The 19070-nt window shown below is 35.0% G+C and overlaps 3 protein-coding genes across 3 annotated transcripts in view; 1 reads left to right on the forward strand and 2 right to left on the reverse strand.

Annotated features, from left to right (window-relative positions):
* Positions 1–183: 183 nt before the first annotated feature.
* LOC119829093 (DPH3 homolog) lies at positions 184–2212 on the forward strand. Its single transcript, XM_038351477.1, has 3 exons — positions 184–395; positions 543–617; positions 1065–2212. The coding sequence occupies exons 1-3, from the start codon at positions 288–290 to the stop codon at positions 1131–1133; spliced, it is 252 nt and encodes an 83-aa protein (XP_038207405.1). The 5' UTR covers positions 184–287; the 3' UTR covers positions 1134–2212.
* A 426-nt stretch (positions 2213–2638) lies between these two features.
* Positions 2639–6800, reverse strand: LOC119828973 (arfaptin-2). The gene is made up of 7 exons (XM_038351315.1): positions 6604–6800; positions 6300–6430; positions 5899–6063; positions 5153–5321; positions 4640–4792; positions 4124–4293; positions 2639–3806 (listed from the first exon to the last, which is right to left on the reverse strand). The coding sequence occupies exons 1-7, from the start codon at positions 6612–6614 to the stop codon at positions 3553–3555; spliced, it is 1053 nt and encodes a 350-aa protein (XP_038207243.1). The 5' UTR covers positions 6615–6800; the 3' UTR covers positions 2639–3552.
* A 2609-nt stretch (positions 6801–9409) lies between these two features.
* Positions 9410–19070, reverse strand: part of LOC119829083 (prostaglandin E2 receptor EP2 subtype) — a 19557-nt gene continuing 9896 nt past the window's right edge. The window contains exons 4-7 of the mRNA XM_038351458.1: positions 16105–16288; positions 14896–15137; positions 11102–11290; positions 9410–10000 (exon numbers count right to left, since the gene is read on the reverse strand). Coding sequence (XP_038207386.1) covers positions 9857–10000; positions 11102–11290; positions 14896–15137; positions 16105–16288 — 759 coding nt within the window. The 3' untranslated portion in view covers positions 9410–9856. The remainder of the gene's footprint in view (positions 10001–11101; positions 11291–14895; positions 15138–16104; positions 16289–19070) is intronic.

A 19070-nucleotide genomic window follows, 5' to 3' on the forward strand; every position in this document is an offset into this window, starting at 1 on the left:
AATTACTATACAGTCCCGATCGTTTTGGTATCCATAGCAACTGACTAGAATGTTGTCTTATTTAGGTACCTACTATATTTCATGTTATGCGCAATATTACTCTAAATAAGTACCTACTTATTTAGGTACCTACCTAAGTTGTAAGTTTCGATAATTGACAATTGACATTGACATAGACATTAGGCATACACAAAATACTAATAAGAATTTATGACATTTATCGAATGATTCGTTTATCACGTGTGATTGATTAGCAATAAAACACAATAAGTTGATCGGATTTGAGAATGACTGTATTTCATGATGAGGTTGAAATTGAAGATTTTGAGTATGATGAAGATGAAGAAATGTATTATTATCCATGTCCATGTGGTGACAGATTTCAAATCAGTAAGGTTAGTTCTGATAATAGTAAGTTTAAAAGTCTCCTAACCAGAACAGGTAAAATCTTTCTTCAGTGGAAAAATATATTTATCAAACAAAGAATGTTATATTTTAACATACATTATGCAAGAGTATTTAACAATAAATCATTATTTTAGGAGGAACTGATGGCTGGGGAAGAAGTTGCAACATGCCCAAGCTGTTCCCTCGTTGTAAAAGTTATTTATGATTTGGTGAGTAATGAGTTTCAAGCAGCATGTTATGTTTCTTCTTTTAACAGAGTGTCATTTATTTGAATAGCTGAAATAAAGAAATACCCATTTATTCCTTAATATCATGCTTATATTAGCTTCAGCTATATGTTTGCATGTTGCTAACTCATTTTGATTCGATTTTGACACTACTTTAAACAGACAGGTTTAATTCAAACTTTACACACTTATTAAGAATCAGTGTGAACAGAAGTTAAGAGAGTTCACCTTATTGTTCTGATTAGGATTGCTAGCATTAAATAAATCTTCATACATATAGTTTGTGTGAGAGTTGAAACAATTTAAATGATTCATCATCAAAGCATGTTTTTTTAGTTTTTTAAGCTATTTACAGTTTATTAAATAATTACCCAACTTTTTATCATTTAACACTATCAAATAATTATGTCGGTTGTTATTATGTTTTAGGAGAAATTCAAGGCAGAATCAGAGGAAATTCAGAAAGACTCTGGTGATAAAGAGGCTGTGAAAGCTTGAGAAAATAATGGAAGGCCGCAAGGTCGGAATTGAATAAATAAGTGTTCTTCAGGATCTGCAGCAAGTCACATGGAATAAAAAGCTGTGAACGAAACCAATAAAAGATGTATAATGAAAATATGTTTAATTGATTACACTAAATCCATTACTGTCTGTGATAAAGAATAGGTATGTTAAGTTGACAAGCCTTTATTTTAACAGATATAAAACTAAGAAATAGATCACATTTATCAGTTCAGCTGTTAACTTGAGAGAAAATCAAGCGATAAAAAAATAGTTTGTAACTGGAATTTTTATATGGATATTATGCAGGTGTTAAATAAAATTCTATCAAAACGGAAATGTTATAAGTTGCAATATAAATAATGGAAAAATAAAATACAAAACTTTCAAAATTGTCATTTATTTTACACTATTCATACAATTTACACACAATTTCTTACATATTGTTGAAGCACTGCAAAATATCAGAGAAATTGTCACTGAAACATGCAATATTTATCTTAACATATTTCTATGGACAAAGAAAAAATACATGTTTCAAGACAATCTCATGATGCATTGCATAGTGTATTAAGTCAGTGATATTTGTCCTTAAAACTACTGGATCTCATTTATAGTACATAATACAAGGAAAGCAAAAATAAAATGCGTTTGACTAGCTACAGATAATATTCTCTAGATTTGCTATTAAAGTTTATAAATATTGTCTATTTTTAACTTTTTATAATGTAATTATGCAAATATTTATATGTACCTATCTATAACATCTAAATGTCTGGAAAACAATAATCAATACTAATAAGTACATTGTGTAATACTAAACATGATAAACTTATAAAAAATAATACTTTTAAGTGTATATTTTAAGATATTCATAAGTATTCAATATTTAAAACATATTTATTTTCAATTTGATTCTTTACATAATCGTTACATTTAAAAATATTAATTAGGGCAGTAAGCTGTCACATGGTTTCTAAATAGTAAGTGTTTGTAAGCATAATTACATAGAAATTTTGGGTATATACAAAATTGATATAGCTGTGTAATATACTGTATGGTTTTTTAAGAATCTCATACATGAGAAATTTCAATGCTATAAAACTAAAAATTTAAAAAATCTCATACATTTTAAAAATAATGTTACCTAAATAATATTATATTATAAATACATTATGACTAGTGGAATCATTCAATTGTGCATTTGAAGTGCTTTATGATTAAGTTTTTACACCTCATTATATGTTTAACAAATGTGATGTGCTTCATATTTTCATTTAGATCATTTTCAATAAATAATGAAATATTTACGATTTTTATTGAAATAATTTTTTGGACTATAATGTATCATAAATATTTAATTAAAATAAGTTCTATTACTATATTAAAGAAGTAAGCAATATAAAAAAAAATAAAGTAAAATACTATGGAATAATTTAAAACTAATCATTGGCCGAATTTCAAATATTATGCTAACCAAGAAAAAAATATCACACCAAAAAATAAAGCTTTTTGCATTTGTCTGTATCTCTTATCAATAAATAATGTTATCTCTATGAAAGCACCTAATTTAAAAATCAGATCAATAAATAAACTAAATACATAAATCAACAATGACTTTCCTTTTCTGTTCACCATAATTGTGAAGCAAAATATAAAAATAAGAGCAATTGAATAATTTTTTATTATTCTTTTGTTTTGCTTCAATCTCCAAACCACTCTTTAAGCTTAGAACTATTTTATATGATAGCTACTATTACAGATTCATCGTATTTCAGAGGTAACTCTCTTTATATAGCTCAGAAATGTTTAATACTTTGCTAGTGTTTCGACGTATTATTGCTGTATCATTTGCAACTGCATATGTGTATCAAACAAATCCATGATTACACATGCCAGTTTATTATGCAGGTTACATCCATGCGTTCACGCGTTATGTATACTTTACATACACTTTAGCTTAAATTATTATAATAGGGTTGTTTGTTTGATCAATTTAGATGGAGATATTTTGTCAAGGAATGCATTACTTTAAAAATATTTGTCTAATTTAACATTTCAGTTATTTACTTAACACACATAACCACATAACCACAGCTGTCTAGCTACAGCTGTGGTTATGTCATTAAAGTGGTGTTTTGAGTATTATTTTTGTTATTAACAAAATTTATGCAACTGTTGCTTCTAAATTGCTTATATATCATATTTATTAAGATAACAACAAATTCCCATCTAAATTGGCTTATTCACAGTCAGACTCTATATCCAATAAATTTTCATGTTAACAAAAACCATCATTAGTCATTACCATTTCTGTCAATTTGAAATTTAAGTATTCCGCATTATGGTTCAAATTTAAGTGGGGTCGAATATACAATAACAATTTGTATATTAATTTATAAGTGTACACTTATCTCTACGCGGAGCGTGGCGGCGCGGGCGCAGGCGAAGCGAGCTGGGGCGTAGCGGCCAGCTGAGGTGCCGCCGGGGTGTTGGCGGTGTGGGGCGCCGGCGCGGGCGCGGGCGGGGGCGCGGGGGCGCCGGGGTGCGGCGCGGGCAACGCCGCGGGCACGCTGAAGTGCCGCACGGCCGCCTCCAGCGCGACGTTGTTGCCGCTGAAGTACGCGGACACGGCGTTGTGGAATAGTAGCAGTTGCTTGTATGAACAAGCTCTCACCTGAAATCGTAAATTGGCTATAAGCATATTTATTTTATAAAATACGTGATGTTGGTAATATGCATTCGTGAAATGATACATATGGTCATGGTTCGCATTGTATGTGTCCGTGTCTATATGTATTTGGACGTGTTTGTATGTTTGTCTTTGTTGCATGCATGCAATTCGACACGTACGTCAACGTGAAGTATGGATTAAAATGTGTATATGAGACTGTTTGTGTGCGTGCGGTGCGGTAAAGCGTGTGCAGTATAAAGCGAGTGTGACTGGCTATGTGTGCGCGCGCGCGTGTGTGTGTGCGTGTGTGTACGCACCCGGTTCTCGTGCAGCAGGCGCAGCTTGACGGCGGAGTCGTCGCGCAGGCGCTCGTAGACGGCGCGGTGCCGCTCGGCGGCGGCCCGCAGCGCCGCGCCGCCCGCTCCCCCCGCGCCCGCCGCCTCCGCCGCCTCCGCCTCGCTGCGGTACGCGTCGTACTCCACCCTGCGTGGCATTGACGGAGATACAATAAAGAAAATCCTGCTTATATTTTATTTATAATAGCTTTTATGACATAACCAATTTTATCAAAACAAAACTCAAGCATAGATATTAACATTTCATCTGTTCAAACATTGACCAATAAAAATCAGAAACATAATATGAGAGCATGACGCATGAGCAGATGAGCTGCAGTATAAAATAGGAGTGTACCATTTATTTCATTATTTTAAGTCATTTTTATATAATTGTATATGCATATATGATGTGTTCTTGGATTGCAATTATTAGTGTTTTTTTTTAACCAAAACGATAGGATATAAATAAGAGTTGACAATAATCTAAACACCTGGCCGCCTCGTACTGGCGGATGGTGAGCAGCGTGTCCTCCATGCTCTTGTTGGTGAGCGTGTTGAGCGCGTTGTTGAAGAAGTGCAGCGCCGCCAGCAGCGTCTCGCCGTTGCGCGTCAGCGAGCGCTGCGTGTCCGCGTTGTACAGGAACCTTGCGCACACACGGGACATCGTCAGTCTTATTCAGATATGTTTAGGGGAGTTTGCGGTTTATCCACATAGCATCTGATAACTACAGCCTTCCCAGATAAATGGGCTATCAAATATTGGGATAATTTTTCGAATTGGAGCAAAAACTATTTCTAAGTCTTGTGCTCGAGATCAGAACAGAATAATATTTGATATTTCACAAGAACAAGGATTCATTCGAAATCTGGTAAGGTGAAGGTTAAGGGGAGTATGTTCTGAATCATGTGAGTGCACAGCGAGTATAACAAAAGATTTTATGCCATAAGCGGACCAATCATAAGGAGAAAGGGATAAGGAAAGGTATGCTGAAGGGGCGGCTCACTGGTTCTGCAGCTCGGGCGACTTCTGCGCGAGGTCGGCGAAGGCCTCGCCGAGCGCGCGCTGCGTGGCGGCGGCCTGCGCCAGCTGCGCCGCCAGCGCGCCGCTCAGCCGCAGCACGTGCACGTACTTGCGCTGCGTCTCGCGCAGCGCCTCGATCTGCGCCTCCAGCTCTGCCACACGCGAGCACAATACACTCTACACCACTACCTTACTATCTTTGGAAAGCTAACAAAAGTATCTGCTGTGACTTCCTCTGTCCCTTTGTATTAAGAGGCGGCTACATTTCACATATTTTTCACTCATCAATGTTCTTTGTGGAACAGTGAGTCAGATGAGGCTAACCTAGCCTAAATAATATTATAATTAATGTTTAAAACCATTCTGAAACCGAAGCCCAATAGGTTTCATTTGTCTCTCCTATCTTCCTTTGATATATGAGGTTAATAAAGCAATATTTATTTCAAACATGATTACATATCGCTTTTCTCCAACATAATAATAACATTTGCCTATCTAATACATTATCAAATATTTAATTTAAGTTCAGTGATTAACAGCCAATTAAAAACCAAATTGTATTAAATTTAAACATTAATTATCACTCTTTATTAGTGAACATATTTCATATTCTGTATCATAATTCAATAATTAAACTGAGTCTCTATTACTGTTAAATGAAAAATTTCAAGTTGAGTATACCATGTTTTGACTATGTTATAACACAATCAAAAAGCAAATGACATTTACCTGTATCTACGGTACGAGAGCTCTTGCCCAGTTTCTCATACAGGAGCTGTTTAGTGCACTTGTATGTAGAGACACTCCAGTTCTTTATATTCTCCAGCTTGGTGGAGCCTGAACGGAGAAGCGTACTGCTACCCGCTGCACCATTTTGAGACACATCTGGTGGAGCTGCAACACCAAGTAAAATAAATGGAGTAATTCAATTTTAACTTTTTAGATGATGATGTTGATCATTTGAAAATTTATTTATATATTTTTACCTGGGTATACAAATGACAGTGCTTAATTTTTTTATCTTATTTAACAAAATACTGCTGTGTTGAAGCTGTTGCAATTAAATTTTAATTATAGAGAAATCAGATAATTCATTGGTATCTCTATGTAGAGTCAAATATATTACTTACCATAAGCAGGTGGAAAAGTCATGGAGCGCGATGTTGGGAATTTGGCTTCCGTTCCGGATGTTATGGAGTCACTTGATTCCCGTAAAGGTGGTGTATCTTTAAGCATTTCGTGAATACTTCGCTCCGATTGCCTGACACACAATAAACACAATATAAATTTTGTATTTAGCACGGTTACATATTGGTTACGCGATAAATAGGTATTGTTTTAATGTTAAATCATAATATTTTATTTACCTACTGACAACAAAATAAACAAATTCTGTACAAATTCCAATCGCATACATACAAAAAATGCTCTTACCACTTCGACATCTTGCCGGCGGAAGTTTTGGATGCTCGCAAGTAATGTTTTTATTTTACAGATCGGTTCTTTACGTAATATATTTAAATATTTACACGCTTACACTTATTCAAAATGTCAAACATATTTAATGTACGATTTAATCAAACGATACTCCATCATATTTAATTTTTAGTCAATTTTGTAAAACGAATGAGTCACAGATTATACTATATTTGATTGCCAAAATTGACATTTGACAACCACATACTGTAGCCACAGTCAAATAATTCTCCTTACATCAAAGAGTTCAGTTACAATGAGTTTGAAACTGTTTTAACTGTACTGTAAAGATAGCTGCCATGGGCATAACTTGTGGTGGTATTACCAAGTATTAGCTGGGACCAAAGAGTAAATTAATATACATCGCCAACACTCACGTGTTACCCGACTAAAGTATAGCCTACGTGTTATTGCAGATAATTATCCATCTTTATGCCAAATAAGAAATTCATAAAGATTCCAAAATAGCTATGAAATAGCATTATTAGGTTACTCACATTCACACGAATCTTAGTACGATGTTACTAATCTGTGCCGAATACTCGAACCCACAAGTTTGGGACGGCTTTCGGAAATGTATATACATTTGCACAGACATGATGGCCCTGGTTATGCTAATCAGACAATACTACTTTAACAGTGTAAACAGTAACTATAGATACTTACCTACTTCCTATATCTATCCTCTATGATACAGACCCAATTGGTGACCCACCCAATGGTGACCAAGGGCACAAGACTCATTCTTGTCAATCATTAAGTGGATATTAAAATATAATATAAATAATAGTACCTACAGTGTACAAAACAATATCCAAACCTACAACCATAAATAATGATAATATTTAAAGGCGAAATGAGAGTAAGTCTATAATCCCTTATGTTTCCATGGATCAACTTCACATCAGCTCATGACATTGTCATTTTGAATATACCAACAATTATCCACGTGTAAAATAACTTTATGACTATCTATTACCTACTTAGATACATTTCTTATCATCATCTGATAAATAGAATATTTCAAGAGCCATAAATAGAACGAAGACTAACAAATTATAATTAGTTGTAAGTCTTCGTAAAATTAATTAATGTAAAAAATAAAAAAAGATGTAGAATATAAAAGAGATACAGATGAAGATTCGAGAATTCTTCTTTAAGTTTCATTATTCCTTCCCTTTAATCTTGGCACTTTTGATCAAAAGCAATCCATAAATTTGATAATATAAAATATGAGGTAACACTGTAGGTGCATTATAATGTCATCATAATATTTTTTAATTTAATTGTTGAGGTAAATAAATAAAACAAAACATTTATGGCACAAAAATGTAATTACAGTGTCTGATAACAAAAATCTACACATTGTGAAAAACAAAGAACCTAGATTCACTTATAAGCTAAGTACCTTTATTTCTATTTTTACGTACTTACATAAAAAAAAACAAAATATTCCTTAACATACAATATAGTGCGTATCTAGTATGTTAACAATGATATTAACATTATTTGATTTTCTGGTGGTAAAACAATAAAGCTTACAACAAGCCAATAGCTACGACGAAAAAAGTATAAACCATAGGTTTATAAATAGATTTTTAGTATACTTATATTTTTATTTGTTTGAAAATATATTTCTTGATCCGTATTAGATTTTTTTTTGTATAATTATGCCTGCGCTCATACACAAAATTAGGTACAGTAAAAACTAGTGTAGACCACAGTTAAGTTAAAAGCACAGACAACAATTAATAAATCAAACACATAATATTTTGAAGGCTCGAACTGTAGTTATATAGATATGTAAGTATATATTTACGAGGATATTCCACATTGAAATTTATCTAATATCTAACATACACAATATTATGAAAGAGATTCCTATTTTATAAAATCATAATTAAAGCTTTCATCGCTTATACGTATCGAGTAAATACATTGCTAAATTGGTATTTTTAGTGATTACTTATTTGTTTAAATATTTAATAATATGATTGTACATTATGGATATCAGCATTTTGAATGGAATTATTTGTAAACAACCGATCTAAGATAGTAATAAGTACTAATTGCCATGTGAATTAGTAGTCAACGTAACAACTAATATTAAATTGTAAGACTAGGTTTTCTAATCGGTAACTCGTAAAACATATATCATTATAAAAATATATTTTTTAAAATTTGTACATTTTTGCGACTTATTACCCTTAATTCTAAGTCGATAATATAATTTGTAGATGTGAAAATTGCCGAGTGATCCCCTTCGGACGGAGTATTTTGGGTATATTTATTCGTTTGCCGGTTTTGATTTAGACAGTTGATCGTTCGTTTAGGCGAAAAATATCATTATAATGAAAATGCATTGAATTTTTCCTTACTGATTTTCTGGCCGAAGGAAGACCCGCTTAATTCCCGCTTCCATGGGTTTTCCGGGATAAAACCAACCTTGTCCTTTCTCGAGTCCTCCAATCGGTTCAATGGTTTAAGCGTGAAGCGACAGACAGACAGAATTACTTTCGCATTTATAATATTAGTAGGGATTTCTTTTTTACAAACTGCGAAAGATCGTTATGTTTTCCGAGTGTAAACGGATCGGTTTGTCTTATTTTTACGTGAGTGGTGTTTTTAACGGTGATGACGAATTCATCTATATCTTAAATGTTTTAGTGGAGTTTGGAATATGAAATACAAATCACGCTTCATACTGATAATATAAAACTAAAAAGATAGCAGTTGGGTTTTTGTTTTTATGTTAACAATTCTTGTATGGAATGATATGAACTCGCTAGTTCTGTACAAAATTGTAGATTGGTATTGTATTATATTCCAGTTCAAATTATTGTAGAGCACAATGTAACAATATGATGATAAAGAATGAGTCATTCTGTTGTTCATCTACAAATAGTGCACACATCAAAATCTATCAGCTAAATGCTTCGTTGGGGAGACTAGAATATTATTCAAAAACAAGACGTTTTTCTTATATTCTTTATGTAGTGTGAGAGAGCTACTGGACAGCTCATATATAATTTTTAATATCACTGAACGTCAGGCATTTCTCGATCGGATTGCCGCTGCGACGCCGCGATTCAACTTTTTTCCCTCGAAAGCGAATTGCAACATGTGAATTGCACGATTCAAATCATGATGATGATGATGATGATGATGCGAATCGCACAGGCGGTGAATGCTGCCCGCAGTTGCTGGCGCGTCAGTGGTCGACGTTGAAGATGGAGGCGCAGGCGGGCGGCGGCGCGCGCAGCGGCCGCAGCTCGGCGCCCGAGCTGTCGCTGATCACCAGCGTCTCTTGCGGGCAGCACGACGTCTTCATTGACTCCGTAGACGTCTTGTGCTTCTGCAAGGTTATGGAACTGGTCGATTCGTGCGTTCACAGCTTTTGAAGGACTTACACATAAACATTTTATATAAAGATTAAAGTCAGATTAAAGAATAAACAATGTGTGCATAATAATATTCTCGTGTTAAATGATCATACAATTGTACACAGTGATATATAATCAAAGTCAAACTGAAATAATGACAAAGGAGCTTCCGCACCCGAGGTGGGCGTTAAAAATAACCTCCGGAACTGCGCCGGAACAACGTTTATAATGTGTGCATACAAATTCCCTTTAAATGTTACAAGTCCGCATGGGTAACGGTATTTGTTCATTATATATCATGTTATGTTGCTCCTATCTCACTCTGTGTTAAAATGTTGGAAAGTCTGCGTTTGGGTTATTACGAACGCGGGGTTTTCTCAAGAATCGCATTTCACATTCCCATTTTAATTTACAAATTAATGCATACACGTTAACAGCAACACGATACACCTAAATAAGAATTTAGTTATTCGGTATTCATATCTGATTTATATCGTATTGTGGCATTCATAGATTTATAGGATACTAGCCGCCCGCGGTTTTGTTCGCGTGAAATTAGGACATTTACAAATGATTTAGTTATTCCAAGGGAGCATTTAACTTCCACATTTATAATATTAGTGTGATAGTGTGACTTGCCGCTTGTCGCGGCTTCGCCCGCGTAGTCAAAGGATAATCCTATATGATGAGACGTTTCACCGTGGTTGAAAGTAGCCTTTGTCGCTAAACCTAACTACTATATTGATATAGTTGCTACGTTGTGTCGTGAAAGAAAGACAAACAAACACACTATCGCATTTATAGTTTTAGTAAGGCTTTCTAATGGCAAAATATATTTTTTAAATCGTTCAATAATTTCTTGAGTAAAATCGTAATAAATAAAACTTCAACTTTAGTCAACAAATAACATCTGATGGCAGCTTTTTACACTATATAATTTAGGTGGTAAGAACGTAGTAAGTGTAATCTTCCTTGATTAAAAAGAAACGATAAAAAACATCCTTACTGATGACAAATTAACTTATTCGCAACGTTTATAGAAGTTCTAGAAAGTTCTTGAAAATGGTGCTCACCCGCTTAAAACAATGCGCGATGTTGTGGCAGAGCGCGGAGAGCGAGAAGTGGTGCCGCTGCCGCATCAGCACGTACAGGATGGGGTCCAGCACGTAGTTGAGCAGCATCAGCATGTCGGACAGCGCGCCCAGGCTGTCCAGCCGCCTCCAAGATGCCGGCCCGAGCGCCAGGTACAGCGCTGACGTCACCTACATTTTTCAGTTGTATTTAGATTTGCATGTCCATTTTGAATCTGTGATTTGTGCATTTCTAAACTTATGCGAGTAGTTTAACTCCTTAGTTTAATTTGCAGATTGTAGTTATCAGATGAATTCCATGTTCTACAAGTTTCAATACGAAACCAAAGAGTTATAATTAATATTCTAGCTTATTAATTTTTAAATGTTTGATAATTATTTCTGATTGCTGAATATATTTCCTATAGGTATCTTTAGTAGAGTTAATTTGCGCGATACGATCGATGTGTTGGTTGCGATTATTATCAATCGACGTTATCCGAAAGGAGGTTAGGTCCTATTATAGAAATGAAACGAGAAAATTAATTGATCCATCAGTTGTAACGAGCTGGACAATACGCAATAACATTGCGAGCCATCAAGCGGCAGGTGGTCCGTCAATTAGATCGCGGCCCGCTACCGCCCACGCTCCTAATTGTTCGTTTTGCGGAAAACACCATTATTTAAGCGTCTGCTAAAAGGCCTGCATGATCTAAATACGTTTTATAATACCTTTAAATATATGATCATGAACTTAAAAAAAGAGAATGTATGATAAGATTCAGGATGTATGCTATATTGATAGTGTGTTAAACAAATAATATAACAACATTTGATACGATAGAAAAATATCACGAAGATTGCTTTGAACCATTAAAAAAACAGTTAATTTACTGACAAGTCATGTAAAATTGTTCTTCAAGTAACATAGTAATTTAGCATTGATTTACTTTCAGTGCAATCCACGGGTGTTTAGTAAAATTCTTATTTTTATGCCTGAGCATGTCACTGATATTACATAGGCCTGTAATGTGCATGTGTGCGTATGGCTTGTTGATTGTTAAATGTGGTCGTGAGTGTGTGACATTCTAGCTCTAATCTAATGTTTGACAATTTGTTACCTACCTCACTATGACTGCCATTAGTAAATTAAGATAATTGCTTTGTTTGTATTTAATTAAATTAAGTGTTCAAGTGTAAGACTTAATTTAATTAAATAAGTAGTGTAAGTGAAGTCTTTATTTTATGAAATTGACATAATACTATAATGCCGAAAAGAAAAGGAAGTTAACGTTGTCTCTAACCATTAATCCTCTCGTAATTTAGAGAACGAGTCGATGTCACAATAAAATTACCAAACGATATAACAGTTAAATGAATTTATAATTATATTATTTAAATCGAACAATGGTCGATGGCCTTTATCGAAAAAGAAAAAAAACAGGAGAACTGGGTTTTACGAAAAAAAAAGAAATCCTGTAAATATATATATATATATATATATATATATATATATATATATATATATATATATATATATATATATATATATATATATATATATATATATATATATATATATATATTTTTTTTTTTTTGTGTTTCTCGATGTCAGTCGAAGGGCTACTAAATCTTAGCACGGACGTGTGGGTGAACCCTCAGATCACCCACACGTCCGTAGTGGTAGCGACATGCTTAAGGGCGTCCCTTCTTGACGGGGCCCACGAACTTCGGCTTGGGCTGTCGCATGAGTGGAGTGTCGCATGACTCAACCGGGTGGGTGCGGGAACGCAGAACAAGGGACCTCGTCTTCGCCGGCGAAGACGGTGTACGCATTCTGCTGTAGTGTCACTTAACTTGTGTCGCGGCTTGCTCTCTGTTCTATAGCCGAGTCTAGCCGCATATTGGCTTTAGAAAATATGGATACATAAGTACCTAACTAGCTTATCGAGCTTACAATTCTTACGATAGACCTGATGAAGTAGTGTCAAATCTATTTTTATTGCTACACGTGTCAACGATATGCATTCGTTAAGCGCTAAACGAAGAATTTTATTCTTTACCATTTATTGAAACAATGAAATATTTTTGCCGGCTTTCAGACGCGAGCTGAATGTATAATAGAAGTGACAATTGTTATCATTTATTGACGGAATGTACGGATCCGCATTGTGTGGCGACACGCGACGATTACATAGCACCTTTGTGGCGGATGTTTTTGCTGTGTACTACCAGCTAAGATTGTAGTTAGATATATGTTACTTACTCTGTGCTAGTTGTACATATATAGTTTTTTACAATTCTGATATAATTTAGAAATTACCAAAAAATACGTAGGTCGATAAACGTATATACAGTCACGTAATAAGTTATTGTAAAAAGTATAACAAAAGCTCTAAGTGCTTATCAATTTTATGAAAGAGCTTAACTGTATGCATTGCAGATTGATTGATTGGTGAAGATTGATATATATATATTGATGATACGAACATAAAACCACATCACGTGTCAGATATCAATGAAAGAACAAATTGTTCAGTCAACAGTATTCTTGTGAAGCTCGTTGTGCATTGAACCTAAAACCGAGTTCAGTTGGGAATTCAGTTTAATTAGGAAGGACTTCGGTTTCTTTCATTTAATTGCAGAAGGTACCGTATTATTTTATCGGTAACTATCATCTCACTATCAGGCGGTGCTTAATTACAATTTAAGGTTAAAACTTCTTCGTCTCGAAAAAATGGGTTGTATTAGAAGCAATTACCTACTTAGTTATATGTTATAAATTAGTTATACTTTCAACCAACTTCAAAATTGGAGGAGGTTCTCAATTTGACTGCATTTTTTTGGATTTGTTACCTCAGAACTTTCGGCTGTAACAGATTTGATGACAATTCTTGTTTATTTGATAGTTGGTGCCTTCCGTGTGGTCTCATTTAAATCTAGTTCAGTTCTGTCAATTTGAAGACGGTTTAGGATTTTTAAATATAAATTTCGTTGATGTACATTGCTTTATAAATAAGAAAAATTTCTTCAACAACATTGTTCTGTTGTTTTATTAAATAAATATAGGTAGTAGGTACCTTTGTGGGAATTTGAATGTTGTGAGTAAATTACAGTTGTTTTTAAATCGGTTATACGGAAAATTCAATGCAATATGTGGTTTGCAATATCGCGTGTAGCACGGGAAGGAAGAAGTATAATAAATAATAAAGAATGGAGGAGGAAGTAAAACGATCAATATGAAACATTTGAACTGGATGCTAATCGCCAATCGCCGTGGATCGGACCAATTGGTCGGCCTGCGGCCATGTTGTGAGTCTCGGCGCGTCTCTTGGAGACTGTAGTTATGTATAATGTACACGGAACATTTATTGGTATTCCGCTGGTGGCCTGAGTGCTGATGAACAACCCGTGGCCTTGAGTATAAAATTAATATTGTACCTATATCGGATTTTCGCGATCCAATCGAGATGACGATATAGATATCTATGTATGTATATATGCTTTACTAGAAAAATACCACAGATGACATAAAAGGTACTATATAGATAATACGATATCGCATTAAAAGTATAGATTTTTTAAAAACTGCTTTGTCTTACAATGACGAATTGGTTCTTACGCCTTTTAATCGAAGTATTATATAATGTATTACATATAATAGGAAAAAAGGATAACAGATGCTACTTAGTGACTGTGTACTAATATAAATGGCTATGCTATACCATGCAAAAATATATTGCCAAAGTTAAATATTCGGTAATCATACGAAAATCATCCACTTGGCAGAAGCTCACCATCTGCGGCAGCCAGCAGATCATAAAGAGCACGGACAGCGTGGCCATGAGGCGGCTGAAGGCGACCTCCTCGGCGGTGGCGGCGTTGTGCGCGGGCGCGGCGCCGCGCCGCGCGCCGCAGCTGCGCTTGGACACGCGCCGCACCACGGGCCCGCCCGCGCCCGCGCGCGGCGCCGTGATGGCGTACAGCGCGCGGATCACTGCTAGGTTGCAGTACACTAGTATCGCGCATAGCAGTGTGCCTGGTACGAACACGCCGATCGCTCTCTTAATATATCTTATGGAAAGCTTATATTAATTTACTAGCGGTCTTCAATAAATGGGCCATCTAAAACTGAAGGAATTGATCAAAACGGAACAGTGTTTCCTGTGATTAGCGCGTTCAAATAAACTCTTCAGCTTTATAATATTAGTATAGATGTGCCTACATAACATGAATGCTATATAGAAAATCTTATAAAAACCGATGTTTCTCTGCTACATACTCAATATGTTGCGTTCATATTTTGTAAGCACATAAATTAATATGAGCTTTTCATTATGTTTCTATCGACCATGATAGATATAGGAAGAGGGCGTAATGATTCGGGAATTTTACATGAAGATAGGTAATTCCCGAGTTCACATTGAATAACATTTATTTTTGCCTTGAGATAAGATGTTTGAAAAACCGATTCAGATAATTTATTTATTGTATTATTAAAATATTTAAATGTACAAATACGATCAACACTTATAATATATATAGCACTATAGTCATTGGAATGCAAAGTTATTTTTGTTCATTCAAGTGGGTACAATATACATTGTAATTACGAACAAGGCAGGATATTCACACATGAAGGATTAAATATTTATATCTGCGGTACATGCACTCAACCTAGCATAATGTTAATCGGCGTAAAAATAGCCACACTGCATGATCTTGATCGATCGTAAAATCGTGATTTCCCTGGGAAGAGAGCAGTGTTTATATGCATAATGTACAGTGCATAAATTATTCGAACATCGGTGATTTGCTATAGAAGGTATCATGAATATGAAATTATTGTTATAGGCCTGCGGCGTAGAGCCGCTTATCTACTCGTGTGGTAGATCGCTAATGTACTGGATCGAAATGCATTCAAGCCTCCTATAAAAAGCTTGAATGAACAAATCCCACTACATATTACAATTCTGTCTGCACATAGTATAACGACTCCCACTTACCGAACATAACATAGAACACAGCATAGGCGAAGTCCATGCCGTGCGTAGCGTTCCTGTAGCGCACGCAGCGGAGCTGCGCGGGGTCGTAGTACAGGCCGAGGCCGAGCACGGGCGCGCACGTGAGCAGCGCCGCCCACAGCCATGACACCAGCAGCGCCATGCGGATCACGAAGTACGTCACTTGCTGCGAGATGTTAGTGGTATAATATAGCAGCGGATTGCGGTATGAGTTTAACACGATATGAGAATTAGATTTTGTGTTTTGTCATCGTTGAATGATATGTAGAGAGCTGTATGAAAAGAAAACTGCGTAACAACAATTTATACATTTTAGTATCTCTCTCTTTCTCTCTCTCAGTCAGACATACTCGACATCGGCTTTGCGTTGCGTAGCCATTTTAATATAATATGTAACATTTCTAACCAGGACACTAAATAGTATAAATATCAAATTTTATCCGGATTACTAATAACATTTCTGTTGTGGGAGAGCCGGAGGCCCGTTTCCTTTTCCTCACCCGTCCCAGTTCATTCCTTCTTTCCAGTCGTGTAAATCCTTTCCTTTTTCCTTTCCCCATATAATCGGGCAGTGCATTCGTAGAGGCACCTTTGCGTATGTTCATGAGCGGTGGTGATCGCTAACCATCAGGCAAACCACTAGCTCAGTTGCCCGCTACGACATAATAAAAAAAAAAATATAGTAGATATACAAAAAATAGGAAATTGCATTCTTCTCCGAAGAACGATGATATAAATAAAGATGATCGACAAATGAAAAACAAAAATCATTTTGCCAATATTAATTAAATTTGCTTTATATTTGTATTTATAAGTCACTTATTTTTCACTTACTGTAATAATATACTGTTTTTGGTGACTATTTCTATGCAATCTAATTTGTATGCAATCTATTTGAATAAAAATGCCTCAAATAACTCCATTACTTCATGACGTGTTAAATAGATAAACAGATACATCGCGACTCAATAACCATAATTTGGAGTCATAAAATAAAACAGAACAATCTAGCTTTATCATAACGAATCACGCGTTGTCACTCGCAGTGACGACATCCCGCGGCCCATATAGCGTTGCATCAGTCCCATCTATCTGCAATGCTAACACGGCCTGTCGCCAATCAATGGAAGTAGGTGACGAGATGTGATCCTATGTGAATATTTCGTAAACTTTTTATTTGAGTTTGATGGATTCGTGCCATCGATAACAGTACTCTATTTTTGTTTTTTTAAAGGTCATACTTAAATTCAATTTCTATGAAGCTGTAGGTTTAAACTGTGCCTGATTAGCTATATAATGAAATGCTCAGTCTCAATTTTCAACCTAAAACATATTATACCATTATCTCGGAGAAATAGCTGAACTAATTAGGAATCTTTATTAATCTCTGTTATAAAATTATTTAATTAAAATATAAGATAATGTTTAGAAGCCTTATTGGTTATTTTCATATAGGTTATAAGAAAATATTACAAAATAATGCATTTGGGTTAATATATTATAATACACATAGTCCATCTTTAGAGGAAGGCAAGTTCAGGGGCACGGGCCACGGACTTCCGCTACACAATTAGACTAACTCTTGGCATTTCCTCTTCTACTTTAGCGAGCCTGTTAAATTGTTGTTGAAGCACAATGTAGCACATTCCAATAGATATTCGAAATCTGTTTTTTGTTTACACGAGCATTATACATTTAGAAACTAAAGACTTTTTAACGGATTTTTAACCTGATTAATTATGAATTTAGAAATAATAAATCGCGTTATCTTCCTCGTGATCACGTCACTGTAAAGTGTCCGAATCTGTGTGTTAACCGTTAAATAATATAATTAATATATCTCGTTTAAAATCTGTTAATATTCTTTAATTTCTGGATATTCCAGTTGATTGCAAGGTGATGGATACGTAAGCTGGTCGGTAAATATATAAATTGCGATATCACAAGCCACCGGACGATTCAACAAACGACGGGTCGCCTGTGTTCGAGTGTCCTCCTCCTCACGTGGCGTTATCTTAACCATTTTACACACCAGCCGGAAGAAAATATGATTAACGAAACACTAATACATACTCGTACATACATACGTATAAATGCAGAACACTAATAGGCTAGTACTCAAGGTATTGAGTATTGTTATTGTGTCAGTTACCTTTTATAAGGAGGATTTTAAATCACTCCAGAATTTAAACTGCATGAAAATAACGAATCCTCTACGAATTTGAATGATGTAAATATGATCGAGAGGCGAGAGTAATAAATAGGAACATTTCGCATTCTTTATCTGTTTGTTTTGACGGGGTTAGGCCGAAAATAGAAATACTTTTGCTATATCGCTATTTTTGTATTGTAATATTGATTTTATGGTTGTGACCTACTGCTTGCAATAATGCTATTATGTTGTATTCAATCATATTTAAAGAGAACACAATATTATGGATATAATATGGCTTTTGTACAGTTTTTCTGCATTTTTTAAATAGAAACGAAAACACAATTATGTATTTACTATAGTATGTATTCACTCATACTAACAGACCCACAAACACACACGCATGTACATATACACACTCAAAATGGCAAGTAAAGATTAATATATTCTTTTATGTAATACGATGAAAGAGATTGAGCCTCACAACACAGGAGATCCTAGTGTGGGGTTTAATGCAGCAAAGGTAACCGTAACCATATTATGTAAAATTTTTTTGAAACACAAAGATTTTTTTTACCTAATTTCTTGTAGAACTATTTTAACAGATATATCATATCACAAAATGGAAAAAAACAATTTCATATCACAAAATTGAAAAAAATACGTTCATATCACAAAATTGAAAAATTAAAAATATCGGTAAATAAATTCAGGTGCTCCTAGTCCGGTCAATTTAGACATTCGAAGTTACATAAAGTCCCAACAAGCTGAATTTCTGTGAAGTTGTTTAAAACAT

Source organism: Zerene cesonia, chromosome 9 (genome assembly GCF_012273895.1).
Source record: "Zerene cesonia ecotype Mississippi chromosome 9, Zerene_cesonia_1.1, whole genome shotgun sequence".
Classification (NCBI taxonomy): Eukaryota; Metazoa; Arthropoda; class Insecta; order Lepidoptera; family Pieridae; genus Zerene; species Zerene cesonia.

Excerpts from the sequence above, each read along its gene's own strand:
- LOC119829093 (XM_038351477.1), top strand. The coding sequence starts at position 288 with ATGACTGTATTTCATGATGAGGTTGAAATTGAAGATTTTGAGTATGAT. Across the intron at positions 396-542 it reads ACAGATTTCAAATCAGTAAG|GAGGAACTGATGGCTGGGGA; the intron begins GTTAGTTCTGAT and ends TCATTATTTTAG. Across the intron at positions 618-1,064 it reads TAAAAGTTATTTATGATTTG|GAGAAATTCAAGGCAGAATC; the intron begins GTGAGTAATGAG and ends ATTATGTTTTAG.
- LOC119828973 (XM_038351315.1), bottom strand. Across the intron at positions 5,322-5,898 it reads CTCTCGTACCGTAGATACAG|AGCTGGAGGCGCAGATCGAG; the intron begins GTAAATGTCATT and ends CGCGTGTGGCAG. Across the intron at positions 3,807-4,123 it reads GCTGCACGAGAACCGGGTGC|CTTGTTCATACAAGCAACTG; the intron begins GTACACACACGC and ends TTCAGGTGAGAG.